At 62.8% G+C, this 20,219-nt stretch overlaps 1 protein-coding gene across 4 annotated transcripts in view; it reads left to right on the forward strand.

The window, feature by feature from the left end:
• The window catches only part of NACC2 (NACC family member 2), a 73,253-nt gene extending 66,512 nt beyond the window's left edge, over positions 1-6,741 (forward strand). For all 4 annotated transcript variants that reach the window (XM_030838319.2, XM_060300166.1, XM_030838318.2 and 1 more), the window contains 2 exons: positions 202-299; positions 1,764-6,741. In XM_030838319.2, coding sequence (XP_030694179.1) covers positions 202-299; positions 1,764-2,269 — 604 coding nt within the window. In that variant the 3' untranslated portion in view covers positions 2,270-6,741. The remainder of the gene's footprint in view (positions 1-201; positions 300-1,763) is intronic.
• Positions 6,742-20,219: the final 13,478 nt, after the last annotated feature.

Raw genomic sequence — 20,219 nt, forward strand, 5'->3', positions numbered from 1 at the left:
CCCGAGGCCGTCGGCCAGACCCGGGTCTGGGGAGGGCTTGTGGACCCCCGTCCCCGCAAAGCGAAGAAGCACACCGGCTCCACGCCACTGGGGGGGCTCCTTCCCCTAAGGGGCGGTGGGGCGTGCAGGCAGGGACCCCGTTCCCGTGCGTCCCCTCCAGCCGGCGGCCTCACGCTGCCCCCCTTCCTGTCCTCCCTCCAGGAACACGCTAGCCAACAGCTGTGGCACGGGCATCCGCTCGTCCACCAGTGACCCGAGCCGCAAGCCGCTGGACAGCCGCGTCCTGAACGCTGTGAAATGTAAGAGGAGGACTGGGGTCTCGGGGGTGGGGAGGCATCTCGAGGAGCTCCAGGAGCCCCCAGGCCCTCGGATGTCAGCCTGGGAAAGGTGGCTTCTCCCCAGGAGCAAGCCGGGCCGCAGGGTCGAGGGGGAGAAAAGAGCAGCTCGCGGGGGCCCGGTCTCGAGGTGTTAACATTCTTGGTAGGTTTCCAAGCGTGATGAATTCAGCTGCGAAACTATTTTAATATGTGAAATAGATCTAATTTTCCTTTTGGAACAAAACTGCTTATTTACATTTTGGGGTTATTTTGAGCCTTTGCCATCTGCTCGGCCCGCTTCTGCCTCCCGCTGCCGGGCCCGTGGGGGCGGAGTCTGGTCCATCTCGGTGGCAGACCGCCGCCCCCGTCCCCCCCTGCACCCCCCAGACGAGGAGGAAGCCACCGGTGCCCGGCACGGGCCAGCCAAGAGCACGTCCTCCTGTAGCTGTCGGCACGCGAAACACTGTCTTAGTTTTCTGGCTTAAAAAATCTCTCTTGTGAGGCTAATTCTGTTTTAGAGCAAAGAGGGGCCTTTGCAGCCAGTAATCGCGTCCCAAAGCACGGGTGGGGTGCCGGCAGCGGCTCTGGGAAGATGCGGAGAGGGGGTGCAGCTGGTGTTGCCCCAGAGCAGGGCTCGCAGTGGAGGGGGCTCACCCTGGGGGCCCCGCCTCTGGGTTCCGTGCTGTTTGGAGAGCTGGGTCGTGAGGCTCCTAGAGGAGAAGGGGGGAGAGGGCATATCGTTCTTATTGCGGGTGATGATGCCACTGCTGGGCTGGGGTCTCCGGGCCGGGGACTGGGCTGAAGACAGGTGTCAGCCGGCCCCCTCCTCACTCCATGCCAGCCCTTTGATCGGGCCCAGAGAGACCCGAGCCTCACAGCTGAGTGGGTGCCCAGGCCCTGCCCCGATTCCCACTCCACCAGGGCAGGGATTCTCAAAGGCTTGTCTGACCAAGGATGCAAGGTGGGTGGGACAGAGTGGGAAAGCGAGGTCCAGAGATGGGGGCCCACCCAAGGCCGCACTGCCAGCCAGTGGTCCGGAGGAGCCAGAGCCCCCTGGGCCCTCTGTGCTCCCGCTAGAGCCACAGGCTGGGGTCCTGTTTGCTCTGACTGCCCCTCCCCTGAAGGTTCCCCCAGGCTGTCCCAGAGGAGCAGGGTGGGGCTTCCAGCAGTGAGAAAGGTGACCGCTGGTCTTCAGGCTGACCCAGGAGGGGCCTCGGTGGCCCTGTGGTCTCCCTTGCCAGAGGGGAACAGAGTGGAGGAGACCCTGGAGGTGCCCGGCCTGCCCCACTGGCCCCGCGGCGGCCTCTCCAGCCCAGAGTGCTCTGCCCCCTGGCTTGTCCAGGGTGTCTCGGTCCCACGGCCCCTCAGGAGGCGGAGGGCCGGCATCGTGGGATTCCTGCGGGTGGGTGGCCGCTCACGCCACCTCCCGACGCCCTGTCCTTGCAGTGTACTGTCAGAACTTCGCCCCCAGCTTCAAGGAGAGCGAGATGAACGTGATCGCCGCGGACATGTGCACCAATGCCCGCCGCGTCCGCAAGCGCTGGCTGCCCAAGATCAAGTCCATGCTGCCCGAGGGCGTGGAGATGTACCGCACGGTCATGGGCTCCTCGGCCGCCAGCGCGCCCCTGGACCCCGAGTTCCCGCCCGCCACCGCGCAGGTGTTTGAGCAGCGCATCTGTGCCGAGCGGCGGGGCGACGCAGCCGCCATCGTGGCTCTGAGAACTGACGCTGTGAATGTCGACCTGGGCACCTCCGCCAACCCCACCTTCGAGGCCGGCTCGGAGGCCGACGGGGCCGGCTCGGTCGTCCAGGAGGTGGCCGCGCCTGAGCCGCTGCCTGCCGAGGGCCAGAGCCCCCCGCAGCCCTTCGAGCAGGGCAGCGCCAGCAGCAGCCGGCCCGCGACGCCGGCCGCAGGGAGGAGACCGGAGGGCCCGTACGCAGGGACCTTGTAGGGGCCCGAGGCCGGACGGGGCGCCAAGGCGGGTACTGAAGCTGCTTGCATGCGTTACTAATACAGACAGATGTGGTCAAGCCACTTACCTACTGAACTGCTACTGTTGCCTGAAAAAAATGTGATTTTTATTCTGCTTGTATTTAAAATTCATGAAGGAAACAAATGCATTCGTTATACTGTAAACGATTAGGCCCCTGGCGACCTAGTTGCGAGGAAGGTCCCGGGGCTCCTTTTTGATATTCGAGAGGTTAGTCTCCACATTGTAGCTTTCCCTCCCCCTGTTCGGGGAGGGGGCGAGAGGCCGCCAGACCCTGGTGCCCGGCCTCCTGCCCCCACGGCTCCCTCTGCCTGGGGCGAAGCCAGGGGCCTGTGGGGCGGGAGCACGTGTCTCGGGACCCTCGTTCCTTTCCCGTGGGGACCCCCCCACTCCTCCGGGACCACGGGCCAGGGCTGGGCCCCCAGGGGCCAAACTCCTTGTTCTCCCTTCTTCCTGAGACTCGGGGCTCAGGCCCGCCGGGTCCGCCGTGCGTGTGGGGTGTGGGTGTGTGTGCGGAGCGTGTGTGAGCGTATGCGGGGGCGGTGGTGACGGCACAGTGGTGGGCTGTGCTGGTCACTGTGGGCGGTGGAAGCGATCTGGGCTGCATCTGCTCTCCTGCCCCGCGCCCACGGGGTCTGCCCGACCCCTGCGGCTCCATGGACCCTCGGTCCACCTGGCACCCAGGGCCTGGGCTGCCGGCCCTGGCACCTGCTGGCTCCAGCCTGGCCACCCGCCCACCATCCTGTGAGGTGGGGCCGCTGCCCCGGGGCAGCCCACGCAGTCCGGAGCCACGTTGGGTTTATGTTTGTTTGTTTATTTGTTTTCGTCTTAATTCAGATCTATTTCATGTATGGTTTGGAAACTTTCAGACCCAAAAGAGCAAAAAAATTAGGGAGGATTGGGGTCCCTGCCCCAACCCACTACGGCTTGGGGGTGGGTCCACCTGGATACCATGTCCCCCTGCCCGCCCCGGCCAGGTCCCACTCACCTCCTGTTGAAGTGCAGCCAGGGTGTGTTCCGGAGGAAGGGAGCGGGGGGCTGGGATGGGGCTGGAGCCAGGCCCCTCGGTGCTGGGCTCCCTCGGATGTGCTCCGAGCCCTGGGGTATGCGCGCCTCTGACGCGGTGGGTGGGTGGGTGGATGGTGGGCACAGGCCTGAGCTGGGGCGATTTGCAGGTGCACGGGTTCTGGAATGCATGGCGGGCGGGGTGGCGGGGGCGTAGAAGTGTTGGTTTGAGGCTGGAAAGCTCACTGTGAAGTTTAATTGCTGTTTGCGGGGAGGGGCGCAGGCTGTCCGAAGTGCTCGTGTCCAGACGTCCAGGGGCTGCCTTCCCCTCGAGTCCCAGGCAGCCCCCAGGCCTGGCCAGAGGCACACCCCACCCCCAGACTTGAGCGGGCCTGCTGCTTCCCCCCCCGCCCCGTCTCGTCCCCTGTCGGGCAGGCGTGGCTCAACCCTCCTGACCCGCAAAGTGGAGCCGCCCTCGTGTGGGTCCCAGCGGGAGGCAGCCTGGGGACAGAGCGGGGGGCTAGGCTCGTCCTGCTGACTGCAGCCCTCCCTTGTGGAGGGCCCTTGGGGGAGACCTGGGGGGGTGGGCGGGGGCGCCTTCCAGCCAGGCCACACAGGTGCCTGCCCTCCAGAGAGCGCTGATGGCTCCGGGCCGGGGTCGGGGGACCCTGGGTGGGCACTGGCGCAGGGAGGGCCGAGCCCTGTGGTCCCGGCCCAAGGGGCTGCAGCTCCTTCCTGCTGGGGCTTCGGACCAACCACCTGGCCCAGAGGCGGGCCTCCTCTGTCTCAGGCCCAGGTGGGATTGGAGCTGGCAGGGCCCCCCCCAGGCCCACAGCCCACCAGGGGCCAGGACCAAGTCCTCCTGGAGTTGGGAGGAGGCCACACCCCCTAAGCTGTCAGGAGGCTGTGGGGCGGGGCGTGGTGGGTGAGGCAGACCCCACCGTCCCCCGCTCCAGACGGAGGTCCCCTCATCTGTCCCTGCCCCACGGTTGCACTTTCATTCCACCATCCCTGGGGACCTTTGGGGGCTGGCTGCCCGTCCTGGCTGTTGACAGAAGGGCTCGCTCTTCCCTTCTCCTCCACTCCAAGGTGGGCACGGCCCTCACCCGAGGCCAGGACGAGGAGGGGTGCCGCTGGTCCAGCGGGGGAGGCGGGGGCCTCCCTGAGACGGCGGCCTCCCTGAGACGGCCTCACCGCCGCTCAGGCTAGCACAATGTCCCGTGACCTCTGTCCTTCCATTGTTTATAATCGCCGTCTGTTTTGTTGTTCTGGGTAAGGAAGGCAAGAGCTACAGGTGAAACTTTAATAATAATCAAATGTGAATGGGTTCTGAGCTCTCCCTGCGCCCCGGGCGGGCCAGGCCGAGCGTTTTGCACTAATGTGTCCCGCGGTGGACGTGGGTTGGGAGCGTTGCAGACGGGCGTGGCTGATGACTGTATCTGCCGGGGCGCTCCCTCTGCGTCCTGAATGTTCCTCGGGGTGGGCGGCGGCGGGCCTGGGCTCGGAGGGGCCTTCCAGAGTGCCTTAGCATCTTCTGATCATTTTTCCCAAGGAAAACCAATTAAGAGAACCAGACCCTCCCCCTCCTCTGTTTACAAGACGACTAATTCCTGTCCTGTGAGCGTGATCCTGACTCACCCAGACCCTGTAGACCGAGAGACAAGCCACTCAGTATTTATGAGATGTCTGCACCTTTATCCCTAAGCTTGACTATTAGCAATACGCATATAACTACATAGAGACTATTACATAGAGCTAAGTCCTGTCAGCGCCTTTGGAGGAGAGAAGGACTGGGCCCGTCCCAGCGGCTGTGGCGGGCGGCTGGCCTGAGCTCCAGCGGCCGCCTGCCCTCTCCTGCCCTCCCCAGCGGCCGGGGTGTGCCGGGGAAGCAGCTGGGACGAGTGCAAAGGTCCAGGAGAAGGGACGGGAAGATGCGACATACTGTGAGCTCGGTGGGGCCGCCCACGGGGCCGGCGGCCTTGGTACTTGAATCCCATCTTGCTTTCTGCACATGCCTGGTCTCGCCCAGAGTCCTCTGTGGTTGCTTAACCTTGCATTTGATTTGATTGGCTTTCCTTGCCTCTGAATGTGGACGAGAGGCGAGGGGAGAGGCCTCTGAGGTGCAGCCCTTGGCCCCTGCCCGCTGTCCCGGAGCCGGGCCTGTTTCTCCTCCGTGAAAACGCATTCCTCGGCGGCCTTAGAGGAAGGAGGAATGCAGAGAGAGGCTCGCCCTGGGAGGGGTCTGCTGTGTGCCCGGCCCTGACCTGTCCCCATTTGATGGCCGGAACCCTCCAGCACTGGCCCCGTGCGTGCCACCCTAGCCGTTGATGGCTTAGATGCCCCTCCAACGGGTTATCTTTATGGAAATATCTTGCTGCAAGTAGAAAAAGGCCTAGGGCCCATTAACCAGCTGAAAACTCAGAGAAAACCTCTGTTTGCCTCTGCCAGCAGTAAACCCTAAACACAGAATTGAGAGTTCAGAGCCGTCCTGAGCTTTAACTACTGTTTCCAAATGTTGCTGCTGCATGAATCTGTCGTTACGTCATCCAGCCAGCTCCGGGCGCGTCACCCGCCGGTGGCCGGAGACCACGGGGGGCTCGGTACAAGGTGTTTCTGACCTAGCAAGGGTTTGTGGGTTCTGTTTGTTTGTTTGTTGTTTTGTTTATTTGAGAAAAACGGAAAGGAAAGTGACGCAGTGTCTAAAGCGTTCAGATCGGACGACCTGCTTGAATTCTGGTCAGTGCTTCCCTGTTAGTGTTTTGCAGATGATTGTAATTTTTATGTCAAAAGAAGCCAAAACTTGCAATACTATTTTTAGCAAAAAAAAATAAAAGAACTAAATATAAAATGTATAAATATTTTTGACTTGAACACTTGGATGGCACTGGGTGCAAATAGACCATTCATCCTTTGGATGGAATGTTTGGGGAAAAAGAGACTTTTGACGAGGAGACGGTTGCTGTAAAGAGTCCGTGGAGTGGCTATGTAGTACTGTAACTCACGACTGTTAAAAATAAATCAATAAATTGTCCTGTGCTGTATAAAGGAGGCCTGTTTCACGGTAACACTGAGTTCCATTTCAGCTGCAGAAGAGGCTGGCTTTTTTTGTTTGTTTTACTTTTCTTTTTTTTTGTTTTTTGTTTTTTGAAGAAGAAGGAGGAAACCTCTGTTTGCTCCTCCGGCGCCTCCCTCTCTTCCGTGCTGCTAATTGGCAGAGTCCAGACTGTTGCTTTTTCGCCACGGCTGACACCGTATCGTAACTCAGAAGACAACGTCCGCCAGCGACCAGGAAACCGAGGGCTTGCAGTGTGCTCAGAGCCGGTTCAGGAGGCGAAATCCGTTACAAACAAACAAAAGGATGTGATCGTTCATTGTAAAGCGCTTTGTAAAATTCACATTTACAGAATAATAAAGTCAGTTCAAACCCAGGTTGCCTGCACTTTGCTCGCCCAGTGGTGTTGGGGGGCGACGTTGAGAAGCCAGGGAGGGGGTGGGCTGTTGGAAGCAGGGTGGTCAACCATCCCAGGACACCCTCAAGACCCGGGAGCCCTGGGCGGGGGAAGGGCCATCCCCAGCCTCGCTGCCCACCATCCACACCTGCCCCACTTACCTCCCCCTCCCCCCCAGTATCTTACAAGGGAAGGGGGCTGGTGGGTAGGATGTCCTTCAGGTCCAGTGCCTGGGGGAGGGCCCTGAGCTCCGGGTGAACTGGTGAGGCTCTCCTTTTCTTTTTCTTGTCTGCAAACTGGGGCATCCACCTCACCTGGCTCACCTGCCTGCCACTCTAGGTGTGCGGCTGCCTCCCTCCCCTTCCTCCCCTGCTCCTGGGCTAGGTCTGCCCCCAGGTGGATGGAGGGGGAAATTGCACATGGGTGGAGCAGGTCACCTGGCTCGACTGGAACCTCCGCCCCCCCCCCGCCCCGGGGCCAGGCCAGGCTACTCCATCCCCTGACCGTCCCTGGAACCGTCCCTCCAGGCCAGCCCAGGGCTGGGGTTCTCTGATTCAGGCCTGGCAGCTCTGTCCCCCCTGCGCTCCTCTGCTGTACCCATAGGACCTTTCTGGGCTCCCCTGGGCCCCGGTGGATGAGGCCTTGCGTCAGTGTGTCCCACAGACACGGGTCAGGTCTGGGGCCCTCACGCGCGATTCCGACGCTCGGACACCTGGATGGTGGGCTCCTAATCTGCTCTGTGCTGCGAGGTCTTGTCCAGAAGGCTCACATCTGACCTGCTTCTAGAAGCATCCCCGGCCTCTGCTGCTTTCTCAGGCTTTGTAGCAGCTGCTGTGCCCAAGCTAGGGGTGGATTTATTTGCTCACTTGTTTGCCTTGCCTCCCCCAGGGGCAGGGGTCTGTAGGTCTGCTTCGTGTGACTTTCCCAGAACAGGGTCCCCTGGAGCCATGGCCAGCATGGAGCAGACACAGAGTCTAAAACGGGTGGGCGTGGTTTCCCGATGGGCCCCTGCAGCAGTGGGTCTGCTGGTTTGGGGTCGCCCTGATCCGCCCCCTCCTGCAGGGGCCACATCACACACAGGGGCAAGCTTGGGGAGAGAGCCAGGCGCGCCTGCCGACCCCAGGGCCCAGCCCCGATGGCCGAGCGCTTCAGGTCCTGTGTTCAGAGCTGCGCCCTGCTGCCCGGAGCCCGGCTCACCCGCCAGCTGGGCCTGTACAAGCCCCTTCCCCTTCCTGCCCGGGACCTCAGAGCTGCGGAATCAGTGGGTTCCGGGTCTCGCACCTGGGCTGGTGGAGACACCCAACCTCAGGGCCACAGGCTGCACCCCTGGAAGGCCCCCAAACGCCCCCATTCAGGCGGGCCCTGAGCCCCCGGCGGCGGGAAGAGCTGGGGCCCGGGTGGGGGTGGGGAGGTGGGTATCTTGAGGAAGGGCTCCACTCTGAACCCAGGGGTCCTGCCGGTTCTTCTGGCTCCAGCCGCCCAGCCCAGCTCAGCTGCTTTCCCCATGTGAGCCTCCCGGTGTCCTAGGAGGAGGGGATTCGGGCACCTGCCAGCCTGGCTCTGTCCCCTCCAGCCTCCGTCCTTCAGCCAGCCTCCCTGCCCTTGTAGCCTCCACAGAAACTGGCTGAGGCATCAGAACCTTTGCATCCCACCCCTTTGTCCTGCTCTGGGAGGGGGTGCGGAGTCAGCAGGACCCGGAGGCTCTGCCGGGAGCCCTTTGTCCTCAGGAACAAAGGGTCAGAGCCCGGTGGGGGTGGGGTCCTGAGCCCGCGGGGCAGGAGGGATGGTGCCTGCCTCTCTGTGCTGCCCCGGGGCACCCAGCTCTGAGACCTTTCGGCCACCTGGGGCCCCCCCACACACAGGTCAGGGCACATGGGAGGTGGGAGATAAGCAGAAGGTGGATTCGGTGACATTGTGTCAACAGGACTCCTGCTGTGACAGAGTGGGGGTTTCAGACCACGTGGCCATCTCCCCCCTTGGGCCGGCTGCTTGGGCTTCCCTGGGGTGTCTGTGGCCAGTGGCCAGGCCTGGAGCTGGGTGGGAGGGGGCCTGAGGAGTCTGTCCTGCGGTGATGCTGGGGGTCTCGTCCAGACCCAAAGCCGCCCCCCCCACCCCACCCTCTGGAAGCGGGCCTCGCTGAGCAGAGAAGCAGCGGAGGGGAAGCTGGTCCCAGCCTCCTGGGACCGTAATTTACTAACAGCTCCAGACAAGTGGGGCTGGGAGATGGATGGCGCATTGCCTCGCGGGGAGGGCCGCGGAGGCCCCAGTTTCCAGGAAAGGCAGCCTGATTCTCCAGGGAGGGCGGTCAGAGGTAGGGAGCGGAGAGGCCTTGACCAGGCGGGGGCAGAGCCCACCTGCACTGGGCTCCGGGCCTCAGTTTCCCCTCCTGCCTGAGGGCGGGGCTGGCCCAGGTATGTGGCTCTGTCCGGGCTCCATCAGGTGAGGACAGGGTGGCCCGGCAAGGAGCCAGCCAGGTTTGCCCCGTGGACTCTCCGCGGTTGGACCGGTTCCAGGTAGCACAGGGCCCCTTGCGCAGGGCGGCTAGGGCGCCACGCCAGCAGGCAGCTCTCCTGGCCCAGGACGTTCCAGGGTGCCCCGCACCTGTACCCCAGACAGGCCCCGGCTGCTGGTTAAGCCACCCCATCTCTGGCCCTCACTCCACTCAGGCCCTCAGCCTCCCTTCTCCTGGAGCAGGGGCAGGGGCAGAGGCAGAGGTCATGGCGCCCAGCTTGGGGGCTGCACTCGGGAAGGGGGGGAGGGGAAGTCACTCCTAATGGCAGGTGTTCAAAGCTGGCCTCCTGGCAGGATTCCCTAGGCAGCCCCCCTGGGGACAGCCCCTGAGGCAGGAGTGGGGAACTTGACCTCCAGAGGACCTGTGGTCTGGGTCTCCTTCCTCAGCTGTCTCCGCCCAGCATGCCTCGGGCCTCACAGGGGTGGATGGAGCTTAACCCCGGCTGACCTCTGCCCGCCCACTGCCCATGCAGGGCCTCACTGGAGACCCACCACAATCCTGTGAAGTGAGCCAACCACAGCCCCATTTTTCAGACAGGGAAACTGAGGCTCAGAGAAGTTTATGAAGTCACCTGGACATAGCTGGAAGGGGGGAAAAGCCAGCATTTGAACCAGGCCCCTGCCTGGACTGACCTCACTGGGCTGACCCCTAGCTGAGGGGAGGGAGCTTCCCCAGGCTGGCAGGTTGGATGGGCTCAGCCGGGACCAGCAGAGGGTGAACCAGCTCCTCCACCACCAGGTGCCACCTGTCCATCCGCCACTCCAGTCAGACTGTGGCGTGCATGGCCTGAGCCTCGTCCCCACCGCAAGGGGGGTCCACTCGGGACACCTGTGGGGGGCGAGGGCCCAGAGCTGAAGCCCCTGCCCTGGGCGCCCGCCCACCTGGGGCTGGTGGAGCAGGGGACGGACAGGGTCCCCAGCAGTGGTCCCAGACTTTTGCTGCGGGCCACACATCCTTGCCCGCTCCTCTAGGCTGGGCTCCCGGGAGCCCCCGGGGCGGGCGGGGGTGGGTACGCTTCTCACCAACACCGGGGCTCGACGGGGGGGGGGTTTCAACTTTCGCCATATCAGTTAGGCTGCAAAGCACACTCTGCTCGCTCTAAAAATCTCGGGGTGTCGGCCCCGTTCACGTCTGCTGGCCACCGACCGACCGACCCCTGACTTCGGTGAGGTGTCTCCCACCCCTCTGCCCGTTTTCTGAAGGGGGGGTTACCTTGTCCTTGTGCATCCGAGGAGCTCTCGTGTAAAGGCCTACTGGCCTGCCCCCAGCTGGCGTTGTTCTCTTGGGGGTGGGGGGTGGGTGATGGCCAAACAGAGGCTCTGAACTATTATATCCACTTGCCTTGCGGTCCTCCCCCACCCAGGACGGCAGAAACGTGCCGGGCGGCTTCCTCCCAGACTCAGATTCCGGCCATCCCAGTCTGCTGAGCTGGGGGCCCTTCAGGTGGGAGGGAGGACCCGGCCTGCCAAGGCCCATCCTCCGGGGAAGAGTCTCCCCACTGGGCTGCCAACTACGGCAGCAGGATTTACTGCAGGGCCGGGGCCCCACCACCTTACTTACGTGGCTGCACTGGAGCTGGTTCCGTAGACCCGGAGCTGCCTGCCGGAGGCGGGTGGAGGGCTGGCTGGTCCTGGGGAGGGGCTGCCCCAGACCCATCTTAGTGTCACCACAGGCTGATCCACCAGTGGGGGCTTTGCAGGGACCTCGGGAGGCATGAGCCGTCTCCTCCTGCAGGACAGGCCCGACGAGACCACAGGGTCAGGGCCGAGGGCCAGGGGAGGGCGTCTGGACCTTGACTCAGAGGGACGTGGCGCCCCTCTGCCCCAGGGTGTGGGGCAGCTCCGTCTCAGCTGGGACCCTGCACAGATGCCTGCACCCATTCTGCTTTCAGTTTCTGGGATCAGAGCTGAAGTGCCGGAAGGGAGGCTGGGGCTTCAGCCGAGGGTCAGCAGGGATGCTTTGAGGGCAACACTGCATCTGTTACAGAGCTCTGACCCTGAGCAGTCCCTCTGGTGGGGGCCTGAGGACTGCCGCTCAGCCCCCAGGGCCCCCATCAGTTCCAGGAGGTCCCCAAATCCATGTCACCCCGTCCCTGACAAGGAAACCATCGCCTATGCTCACACTCCCCGTTACACCTAGCAGACGAGCCCGAGGCCTGCAGAGGGGCGTGGCCATAGCACACAGCTGGCCAGCGGTGTGGGAAGGAGGCCCATGCCCTTGACCCCCGCCCCGCCCCGCCCCATGGAAGCCCACAGAGCCCCTGCCGGCCACACCAGGCATCCAACCCCGAGGTCTGAGAGCAGGGGGGCCGAGCGAAGGCGCTGCCTCAGGGCACCTGTGCCACAAGGCACCCCATCCCTGACGAGGGACACACGGGCCTTGGACTGGCCCACCCCAGCTGGGGAGAGATGAAGCCCCCTGAGGGGCGGGGTGAGGGAGAAGCATGGAGAGGTCGGGGCTGGTAAGGGCCCCTCTGGGCTCAGGGACTGGCTGCGGGGCTCCCGGGAGCTACAGCGGGCCGTGGAGCTCGGCGCTGGGCTCGGTCTCCACCCGGGCCCTGGGCACTCACTCGAGTCAGGACCTCCACATGCCCCTCCTGCAGACCCAGAGGCAGTCTGAGCTGGAGCTGACTCCGCGCCCGGCTCTGCGGCCTCCCCAGTGCTGGGCCCCAGAGGTTCCTCCAAGACCGAGTGGCAGAGCCCCTCCGGAGGGGAAGGGAGTCAGAGCAGTGGGCAGAGCAGAGGGGAGGCTGGCCTCCGCAAGGCGGCCTGGCTGAGGGGCGGGGAAAGTGGATCACTCGGACCCCACCCGGAGAGGCCGGGGCGTTGCTGCAGACCCACTCCGAGTGGGAACACAGAAGTGATTAGGCCTAAAAGCTCGGGCCATTTAGCTTTTATACGATTGGCATCGAGGCCCGCGGTGCCCTCTGCTTTTTTGCTATTTGATTATACATCGGTGCTCAAAATACTGTTCCTGGAATGGAGGGGCCCGGCAGGCCTCCCTGGAATGGAAATCAATTTGATTAGAGAGCAGTCAATTACCGTGAGGACGAGGCTGCCATCCAGCTCTGCAAAACATGGGAAACTCTCCGAGGAAATGCCCACGGGGCAGGGGGGGCTCCAGGAGGGAGGGGGCGGGGTGGGGGCAGGGCTGGCCTCCTGGGGGGCACCCCAGCCCCGCCCACACCCCAGGTTGGGAGGGGTGGAGGGGTCCCGAGCTCATTCCCTGCTTGGCCTCGGTAAGCGCCCGGGTTTCTCCTCCATAAAATGGGATTGTGCTGACGCCGCCTCTCAGGGTTTGGGGGCCTCAAAGGGCCGCGCTCACAGGGCGCACGCTGGTGCCTGGTGCACGGTGTATGTGCAGGGAATGCTGGCCCCGGGGGTTCTGTGAGGGCAAAGCAGAAATTCACCTCCCAGCACACGCACACACTCAGAGCCCTGGGGGATTTCAGCTGGTGATTCTGTACCAAGAATCCAGGGAAAGCCGGCCTCCCACAGAGGCTGGGTCTGGGCTATTCTGGGGTCCAGGCCCTCTCGGGCCTGTGTCTGGCCTCCGCTTACTCCTGCGTCAGAGATGAGCTGTGCCTGTGTCAGGGGGTGGCCCGGCAGGGGGTGGGCCCCCCCAGGGTGGGCCCCCCCAGGACCTGCCCAGGCCTCCACCAGACCTTGCAGTGCCTCTGTGCGGATCTCCGGGTGCCTAATGGAGGGGACAGAATGGGGACAGGAGACTTGCTCCGTCCATCCCCCCTGCCGGATGTCCTCGTGCAGTGAACAACCTGATGTCCGGCCCTGCACTCAGGAGCCAGACGGGCCTGTGACAGGCTCCCAGCTCCATCCTCTGGCTGGGGACTTTCTAAGTCACTTGTGTGAGGTTTTGTAAAATAGAGAGAACAGCTTCTATCTTGCTGCGGTGTCATGGAAAGGAGAAATCACCCCTCCACTCAGTATTTATAGAGCATCTACTCGGTGCACCAAACTCAGTGGCTGGTGCGTGGCAGTTGCCCGCAGACAGGAGCTCCGGTGTTCACGGTTTCGCTGGCCAAGGGGGACGCAGGGTCCACTGGGGGCACCAGCCCGGCACGTTCAAGAACAGGAGGCTAGCGCTCTGCAGGCGCACAGGGCCTTCCACGTGGCAGACACCACCCCCACCTCACTCTTCCTCACACGCCCGAGAGAGAGAGGTGATGGTTTCCGTTTAACAGATGGGAAAATCCAAGGCTGCCAGAGCCTGGCTCCAGTCTCACGGCTGGTGACACTGAAGCAGTGCAGCCAAAGTGGAAAACAGCCTGGCAGTTCCTCAAAACGCCAAACATAGAATCACAATGGGACCCAGGAATTGCACTCCAAGGCTTACACCGCGGAGACTTGAAGACAGATGTTTAAACAAAATCGCACACCGTTGTTCACTGCAGCGTGTTCACAGTAACCAAAAGTAGAAACAAGCCGCCTGTCCATCAACAGATGAAGGATAAACAAAATGTGGTCCCTCCACGCGATGGAATATTATTCAACCATAAAAAAGAACTAAGGGCTGATTCACGCTACCCCGTGGATGTCCTTGAACACAGATGAGTCAAGGAAACCGGACCTGATATTGCATGATTCCGTTTGTGTGAAATGCCCAGGAGAGGCGAAGCAGATCGTGGTTGCCGGGGGCCGAGGGAGGGAGGGAAGGACGCGAGTGACTACTTGATGGTACAGGGTCTCATTCTGGGGGAAAAGTCCTGAAACTAGATAGTGGTGTTGACCGCACAACATCATAGGGAATGTACTTAATGCCACTGAATCGTTCAGGTTACTATGGTTAAAAATGGTAAATTTTATGTTTTGTGTATTTTAGTTATCACAATTAAAAAAAAAATCCTCACGGCCAGTGAGTGACGGAGCTGAGGTGGGAAGCTGAGTCAGGCTGGCCCGGGCATCACCCTCCACCCAACACTCCCCGGAACAGGGGCCCACCTCGCAGGTGGGGTGCCTCACGAGTGCAGGTGGGGGTCCTGTCGACCCCAGGGGGACAGTGGGTTACTTTGCTTCCCAGGTGGGCAGCCCAGTGGAGGTGGGATGTGCTTCTGCACTAATTGAGCTCGTGTCTGATGAGAGATCTGCTCTGCCAGAGCTTCGGGGTCAAAACAAAGGGCTGGAGGTGACTGGCCCACGCAGGGGACACTGTCACCATGGGAGGAGCCAGGAAGGGGAAGTGTGCTGCAGTCCGGGGCTGGCCCAGGGCGCTCTGATCCCAGGAGGGCCTACCTGACCCCCTTCCAGACCAGGGGTGACCGGGACGCAGTGGGGGGCTTCCAGGGCAACTTCTAGAAACCTGAGGGGCAGGCCAGGCCACCAAAGTGGAGGCAAGGCGGCCAGGTAGCAGGGGAAGGGGAGGAGCGACTGCAGAGTCCGCAGTGGGCCCACCCCCAAGCCCACGTCCACCCCTGAACCACAGCCCCCCAGACTGCGAGAGGAAGCTGCCCCCACCCCCCCCAGCCCCCCAGCCACCCGGGACGTGAGCGTCTTGTCCCCTTTACGGAGGGGTCTAAGCTACATGGATGTTTGGAGGAGAAGCCAAGACCCGACCCAGGGCTCTGAGTCCAGCGCCCACGGACACCCATAACGAGTCCCAGAGACACCCTGGCACCTGTGAGGAGGGGCAGAGGGTCCGGGGGCGACCTGGGCAGTGGCCAGTGGGTCGGGACAGGTTTCCTGCCGGCAGTGCCCCAGAGCGGCTCCGAAGGAGGTGAGGGCAAAGGCACGGCCTGAACAAAGATGGGGCCCAGATCCAGCCGCGCTGGGTCGGTGGCCGAGTGAGCCTCAGCCCTGGAGAGACGGGACGCTCCTGTGGCCTTGAGGCTGGGCCTGCGACACCCGTCTCTCCCGTCAGACTTCTCAGCTGGCTCTGGGGCCGGGCCACCCGCGGGCCAGCCTGGGCGGGAGGAGGGGCCGCCCCCAGGAGGGGCAGCTGTGCCGTCAACCCCAGCACCTCGGTGCACGTCGCTGTTCTGAGTCCCGTGCTCCCGCGTTTGTACTGAGAGTGGAGCGGACGGTGGGGCAGCAACACTGCAATGATTCCAGAAGCACATGAAATTTGGATTCAATAAGAGCGTTATTGTCTGGAAATTAAAGACCCATTGATTATCCTCAGAGTATGGAGGTGCGGCCGTACCACGTCCAATCACCACTTTAATTGCAGGGACGCTCAGGAGGGCGTGTAGGGAAGGGGGCGGCTTTCCCACCCTCGGTTTCCGAAGCCCTTGTCCCCCCGTCCTCGCTCCAGAGCTGAGCACAGCTCCCGTGCTTGAGCCCCACGTGCGGCAGTTACCACCCTTGGGCGGGCCTGGCGGAAGCCGTGGAATCCTCCAGAAGCAGCTCTCACTTAGTTCGTTTTGCAGGAAAGGAGACCGAGGCTCAGAGAGGGAAAGGGACTCGGTTCAGGCCCCTCTGTGTGGCTGGCTGGCTGCGGGGTGGGGGGGGCAGGGGACGGGGAGGGACACGCAGTGGCCAGGAGGAGATGGGCCTGGGAGGGGACCTGTGGGGGGTTGGCTGGGTGGACACGGAGCCTGGAGAGCAAAGCTTTGCTGAGCACGGGCCACTGGGGGGAGCAGGACACCCCCAGCACCTACCTCCCCCGGCTCTCCCTCCCCCTCCCACCCCATGGGAGAGGCAGGGGCAATTCCGGGAGTACTCTCCCACCTCAGCCCCCAGAGCCCCCCACTGCCCCTCACACCAGGGGCTGGAAGCCGCTAAGTGCCTGATGAACTCTTGTGGCCGCAATAAATCTGGTCACTTCGTCCCTCCTGAGACAGAGGGAGGGCGCTCCGGGCTCCACACCGGAGGAAACTAGCTCTCTGACCTCCACCAGGCTAACGCCCCGCACCGCGCTTCCTGTAACTGGCAGCCACGCTGTTAATAATCTCTAATAATCTATCAGTTGGCCCTAAAAGCGAACATTTATCACCTGCTTCAGGAGGACAGGAGCGGCCTCTGTGGGTGGCCCGGAGGGGAGGCTGGGGTTGCGGGACCTACCTGAGGCCTGCAGCGGGTCCGCCAGTGCTGGGCGCCAGACACCTGGAGTGGGGCTTCCAGGGACAGAGTTAGGTCCAGCGTTTCCTCTGTGAAAGGGGCTGATTGGCTCGACGCTGGCCTCTCGTCCTTGGTCCCTCCAAGAAAGGACCGTGGGGTGAAGGAACCGGAGAGTCAGGAGGGGGGCAGCTGCCCTCGGTGTCTACCAAGCAGGACCCCTGAGCTGGGGGTCTGCCCTGCAGCAAGGTGGGCGCCCCGAGCGTCTGTCTCCCCTGGCTAGGGTGGCCAGATTTATCAAGTGAAAATACATAACACCTTGTTAAAACTGAATTTCACACTCACAGGAAATAATTGTTTTAGCATAAGTATGTCCTACGCAGTTTTGGGACGTATCTATACTTTATACTTTAAAAAATCATTGCTTATTTGAAATTCGGATTTAACTGGGTCTTCTGTATTTTATCTGGCTCCTCCTGGGCAGGAACGCCCGTCTGTGCTGCTAACCCTTCACTCCCTGTGGTCTGGCCTCCCAGCCTCCCCTTCTGTCTTTCTCTCCCTCCTCCTCTGCTCCACACTCCACCCCCCACTCCACATTGGAGTCCCACACCCTCTGGGCTCCCCAGGGAGCTTCAGGGGGTCCCCCATCCCCCCAACATTGCCAAGGAGGTTAGTGCTCGGACGGGATCCCAGGCAGTCTGAGTGCGGCAGAGCCACTCCACACCTGGACACACACACACACACACACACACACACAGGGGCTGGAACACTCAGGGAGACTGAGGCCCCCAGGCACCCCCCTCCCCTGCGTAGGGTGGGGGGGTCAATGGGCACCCACCAACCCACCGTGCAGCGCCATGGGGGCCTTGGTGGAGAGCGGTGAGGGCCGCTCCTGGGACCCAGAAGGAAAGGGGTCTAATTCCTGCTCTAATTCCTTCCCAGGACGGGGTGGTCAGCCCACCCCCGCCAGGGAGTCCACCTGGGGGAACCCCGTCACAGGGCTCCAAGGCCCCCAGATCTCTCCCAGGTTCCCACGGTGATGCCCGGCCCGCAGCCCAGGCTGGCCCCGCCCTCTGTCTCTGCCTGCGGGGATCTGCTGTGGGCACTGCTCCCTTCTTCTGTTTAACCAGCGAGGTTTCAGCTGGGAAACTGTCGTCCGCAGTCTGCAAACAACCCTTCCCGCTCCTCCGTGCCGCCTGCCAAGCGCTGCCAGCCGCCAGCTTGGCTCACAGCCGGCTCACGCAAGCTGCCCGGCCTGGCACCGGGCTCCCGCCGGGCTCCCTGGGGAGCTGGCTGCGGGGGGGGGCTGTCCCCACAGCACTCGGGGCCCTGCAGCCTCGTGACGGAGCTCCAGCCCCCCCGTGTCCCCCCAGGGGCCTCTGCAGTCCTTAAGGCCCCACAGGCCCAGGAGGAATCTGGGACCACCCCCTCGCCGGGAGACACCGTAGGGGGAATTCCAGAGCTCTGGGGAGACGGTAAATCTGGGAAGCGCTGAGGGGCAGGTGTCACCGAGCCTTGGGGACAGGCTGCCTCTTGAGGTCAGCCCTGCGCCAGGGCCCCGGGCCCTCCGGCAGCCCTGGTCTGCTCTCGGGTCCCCTCCACTGGCCCCTGGTGGCCAATCAGGGTCACAAGCACCTGGGGTTCTCTGGGGTGTCCCTTTCCCTGTGCAGACACTGATACCAGGACCCACTTTGGCCAGAGGAAGGGGTGCAGTCCCGGGGCCTTCTCATCGGGAGCTCAGGCCGACCACGCCTGTGCTGAAGGGGCTTTCCCCATCCTTTTGGGAAACGTGCAGCCTCCACGCCCCAGCTGGACCCAGGTACTTGCTGGCGGGGCAGCCTCTGGGGGCCCGGTGCCCAGACCACACCTGGTCCTGCAGACCCCGTCTCCTCGGACCCTCTGCTGGCAGGAGCTTTGGGGCCCCACTGGAGCCCCCCAGCCTCCGAGCTGCTCCCAGGCCCCCAGGAGCCCCGCGGCAGCTCTCAGGCTCAGTCTTCAGAAATGAGCTGCACAATTTAAAATTAATAATCGTGCTGTCTCGTGGCCTCATAATTGTCTGTTCATCCCGATGATTGTCAGAGAGTGATTTGTTGCTCTCTGGGTAATAAAAATCAACCTGCTTTAGGCAGGAGCCTGGGGCAGCTGGTACCCTCGCCCCCAGCTGCAGCCAGGAGCCCAGAGGAGGGGCCGGCGCCCACCTCTCTGGCCGGGGGACCCTCGGCCTTGGCTCCGAGGTGACATTTGGGGGCTGACAGGCAGAGCGAGGGGCAGGGGGTGGGGAACTGCAGGGGCTCAGGGTTCAACGAGAGAGTGTGGGTGGCTCCAGGTGTGCCCCCGACTGTGCACATGCGTGGGAACAGGTCATATTAGGACGGAAAGGCAGGGACTTTCCTGGCGGTCCAGTGGTTAGGACTGCACGCTTCCACTGCTGGGGGCACGGGTTCAATCCCTGGTCGGGGAGCTAAGATCCTACATGCCGCGCGGCGCAAAAAATAATTTTAAAAGTTTAAAAAAAAAAAAAAAGACAGGAGGGTGGCTTTTGGGGCTGGGGGAGGTGCTGCAGGTGAGGTGCAGATGGGGGTCCTGGGCCTGTTAGTCTTGGCTCTTCCATCAGGAGCCCCACTTGGGCCTTAGTTTCTCCACCATCAGAAATGGGGTGACGATCACCCTATCCCGTCTCCTGGGTGGGAGGGACGGAGGGGGTTCTGCCCAATGGCGGGAGGAGCCAGTGATGTGCCCCGCCCCCGCACAGTGGACCTTGTAGCACTTCCAGCCACTGGCCAGGCACTCGGGGCCAGGGCCACCTTGCCTGGTCCTGCAGTCCCTCCCTGAGTGTGTCTGGGCGCCCGCCTCCTGGGGCCCCTGGTTTGTGAGCCAGGTCACTGGGGAGCCACCCCGCAGGGTCCACTGAGGCCCACGTCTCCTGTGTGTCCAGCACAGGACGATTGCAGAGCCCCCCCGCTCCCAGCCAGGAGAGGATGTGTCCGTTAGTTTTTGCAAGTGTCGGACAGTGAGGCCCAGAGGAGCTGGACGTGGCGCTCAGGTCCTGGGGGAGACAGGCGGACCCTGCCTGGGCGCCAAAGCCATAGGAGGCGGCTGCCGGTCCCACGACCTAGGGGTCATGCCTCAACACCCTCACGGACTCCACGGGGCCCTGGAAAGGAGGAGGGTCCCTGGGGGCTGACATTAGTCAGTCTGCCCCCGACACTCTCGCCCGGGCCGAGGCCGGCAGGGGTCTGAGCCCACAGCCCGTCCCACACCCGCAGATCCAGCCCCAGGCCCAGGGCTTGGCTGTTTTCCTTTGAGCATTTAAAAAATTAGGCCAAAACGCGCGTACAGAGGTTTTTGCAAGGGAGGGGAAAGTGTGAAATAATGAGCCAGCAAAAGAAATTTGGTCCAACATCATCTTCTAACGAGAATTGACTTTAAAGCGATGGTTGTTAGCCATATCTCCTTTCAGGAGCAGTTAAAGATGCCTCGGAAGGTGAGGCAATTAATTTTTAAGTTTATGCTGAACATTATAGCACAGCGAGCCATTAACGAGGTGCAGGCATTAACCTCCCTGTACTTGGCAAAGAGCCGCGGACACTCTCCAGACGGGCCCAGCACCAGACTCCACCCGGCGCCCGGCCTGGCCGGCGGGTCCCCGAGCCCCGGGAGGCAGAGGACGGGGTTGGGTGGGCTGCCCAGACCTTCCTGTCACTGCATGTCCGGCAGCTCGATAGACACAGGCGAGGGTCCAGTGGGATGCTGGGCTCAGTCTGGGGAGGGGTCAGAGGTCAGGTCGGAGGTCAGAGGCGGGCTGGCAGGCCCCTGCCAGGGTCCTGTCGCTGACCTGTTGCCCGGAGCCGCAGTGCCCTGGCCCGCTGGGACACTGCCCAGGCCCCGGGACCCACACAGCTAACGTCCTGGAGCGGGAGGGAGGGGGAGCCTCC

Source organism: Globicephala melas, chromosome 6 (genome assembly GCF_963455315.2).
Source record: "Globicephala melas chromosome 6, mGloMel1.2, whole genome shotgun sequence".
Taxonomy (NCBI): domain Eukaryota; kingdom Metazoa; phylum Chordata; class Mammalia; order Artiodactyla; family Delphinidae; genus Globicephala; species Globicephala melas.